This window comes from Pterocles gutturalis, unplaced genomic scaffold, assembly GCF_000699245.1.
Source record: "Pterocles gutturalis isolate BGI_N339 unplaced genomic scaffold, ASM69924v1 scaffold30364, whole genome shotgun sequence".
Lineage (NCBI taxonomy): Eukaryota > Metazoa > Chordata > Aves > Pterocliformes > Pteroclidae > Pterocles > Pterocles gutturalis.
Genome location: NW_010134221.1, coordinates 6052 through 8815, shown reverse-complemented (window position 1 = coordinate 8815; position 2764 = coordinate 6052). Strand labels below are relative to the sequence as shown.

General features: G+C 35.1%; 1 protein-coding gene across 1 annotated transcript in view; it reads left to right on the top strand.

Moving 5' to 3' along the window:
- RASEF (RAS and EF-hand domain containing) overlaps window positions 1-2764 on the top strand; it is a 20398-nt gene that overhangs the window by 17446 nt on the left and 188 nt on the right. The window contains exon 15 of the mRNA XM_010081517.1: window positions 1035-1111. Within this exon, the coding sequence (XP_010079819.1) occupies window positions 1035-1111 (77 nt within the window). The remainder of the gene's footprint in view (window positions 1-1034; window positions 1112-2764) is intronic.

Below are 2764 nucleotides of genomic sequence, written 5' to 3'. Positions count from 1 at the left end.
CCATCCCCCCCCCACCCCTGCTCTGAGGATAGGGGAGAGAATTAAAGGGGTAAAGGGAAAAAAGGACTCGTGGGTTGAGATAAGAACAATTTAACTGAACTATAATAATATTGAAAATAATACCATATACAAATATACAAATGAGTGATGCACAGTGATACTGCCCCCCTACCTGATGACCAAGGCTCAGCCTGTTCCTGGCTGACGATCCCAAAGCAGGGAGAGTGCCGAAACCGCACTCCTGGAACGGAGATAACAGTCCGAGTATCCCAGACCGAGAGCTGACCGGGGAGGTGGGGGGGGGGAAAGGCCTTGGGAGAGCGACCACCTGGAGCGAGGTGACCCAAAGCAAAAGAGAATTGGCACCAGAAGGGGCCGATCTCCTGGAGGGTCCTCACCTATACACTGGGTATGTTATGGAATAGATTATTGGCCACTTTGGTTCTCAATTCTGAACCTGAGATCAAATCCTGGGCTAGTAACTGGGGCTGTGCTCCCTTCCAGCTTCTCCTGTTTGCAGACAGACAGAGAAGCTGAAAGACCTTGGCAGCCATGTAAACATCACTTTTTATCAGCTTTCTTCTGAGCACAAATCCAAAACACAGCCACTTGCTAGCTATTATGAAGAAAGTTAACTCTATCTCAGCTTAACCCAGGACAACCAGATGCTGTAGTTTGTCAGCAGCTAACAAGCTGGATTCAGTGACCTGTCCTAGCAACTCTCTTCTTATTTTGCAGTCTTGCAGACAAGAAGATTAAATTTGGACATTAAGCCTCTGATGTGTTTTTTATTCAGTTTGTTAATTCAGAATATACTGAATATGAAAAATATACGATTAAAAAGCAATTAATGGTTTTTTCACATTACTGAAGTGAATATATTAGAGAACGGAGAGTACCAGAAAAAATCCTGTTCATTTAAATGTGTGTCATCTTTCTTTTTGTTATCGAGGAAAACATTGGTAGTTGAATATACATATTCAGATGGGAACCTTTTCAGATTAGTTGGCTTAACATTTTATTTTTACTCACAGACTTACAATGCACTGTTCTGTGAAACAAGTGCTAAAGATGGATCTAATATTGTAGAAGCAGTTCTTCATCTTGCTCGGTAAGTAGCCATGTTTCTGTTTTTGAATAAAAACATCTGAGTGTGTTTTATAAAAAGGACATCGTATGCGAATACACATACAAAGACACACATGTACTTTTAGAATTGTACCAACATCAAATTCAACAAGCAAAATTTAAAAAAGAATACCATATTAAAACTTTATAGATAAATGCAAGCCAAGATTTATTCTCAGTTTAATTAAGAAACATTTTTGCTTGCAAATATTACAAGACTGTCTCAATAATTAGTATTTAAATTAGAGCTCCATTATGGAGCTCCAATTTTAAAACCTGTTGGTGAACAAATTACATTTTTTAATGGTACATGGATTTATTTTCTTAATTCTTTCTTAAATTAATTTCAAATGTGTGTAATTCTGTGTATAATTAGTTCTTAATTCTTTCACATATATTAATATATATTCAGTTTTACTACTGACCATTGTAATCTCACGTATTTTCTTTGATGTCCTTTTCTCTAAATTATTTAAAAGATAGAAATTCTGATTGCTTCTTCACCTGGGACTTTCAAGAGCACTGTATTTCCAGGAAAACACATCTGTCAGAGGTGGAGCAAGAACATAGGCATATGCATAGGCATTTATTTGTCTGTCAGTGTCAAAGTGGAGTTAATTGCTGATTTGGTAAATAACTCATTTCCAAGAACCTAACCATGAATGCAGCAATGAATTATGAATTTAGAGAACTTAAATAGCACAGTTATATAACATTAGTCACAGCTGGAAATTATCTGTAATGTTTAAACCTGATAGCTTTTTTACACTGTTTCAAGAATTAAAAAAAAATGTTTTGACACTTGGAACCTCTCTTTTCAGAATCTCAGAAAAAAAAAACCCCAAATTTGGTATTTTTCTTAACAAGGTTCATGAATCCTCAAGTGGTCTAGACATTACCCAGAACCTCGGTCTTGAATGGTTGCAATTTCTTTACTCAAGGCTTAGTAATTTGTATTCTTTGAAAGAAGCATTTCATATTGAAATAACAACTTCTACATAAACATTTCATTAGACTTATAAACATTGCTTACAGACTTATGTATTACCACTTTGTAGTGTTCCTTTCTGCCACCATTATGTTGAATAATGCAGTGTTTGAGAGGAACTTGATGAATTTATTCTACTAATATGGGGAGGACTTAAATTATTTTTTAGATATATATAAAAGCAAGAAATTTTAGAGCTGGCTTTTGACATTGTATGAGGCCCATAGTAAGAGTACAGATCAATAGTCATGCATACAGAACTTTTAGGTCTACATTTACAATAAAAAAATCCACCAATGTGTGTTTTTCCTCTGAGGGTAAATTCATACTTTGGAGTTACTTGGTTTTATACTTTCATCTGTGAACATATTCTGTTTCTATGGTAATATACCAAAGCAAACAAATTAAAGAAAAATTATCAAAAGGACAGGGAAAACAGAACATTATGGAGTTAGTACATATTAGAAATTATTATATTTCTATCAATAAATATTATTTGTATAGAAATTTTGATATTATTTCCAAAGTAGAAACTTATGAGACGTGATTCTGTGCACTAAAGCCCATAGTTTAACCATGCAATAGATAAGGGTGAGCTCAGTAAGATGTACTGGGAGAAACAGAACACTGGACGTGGATAGAAATACA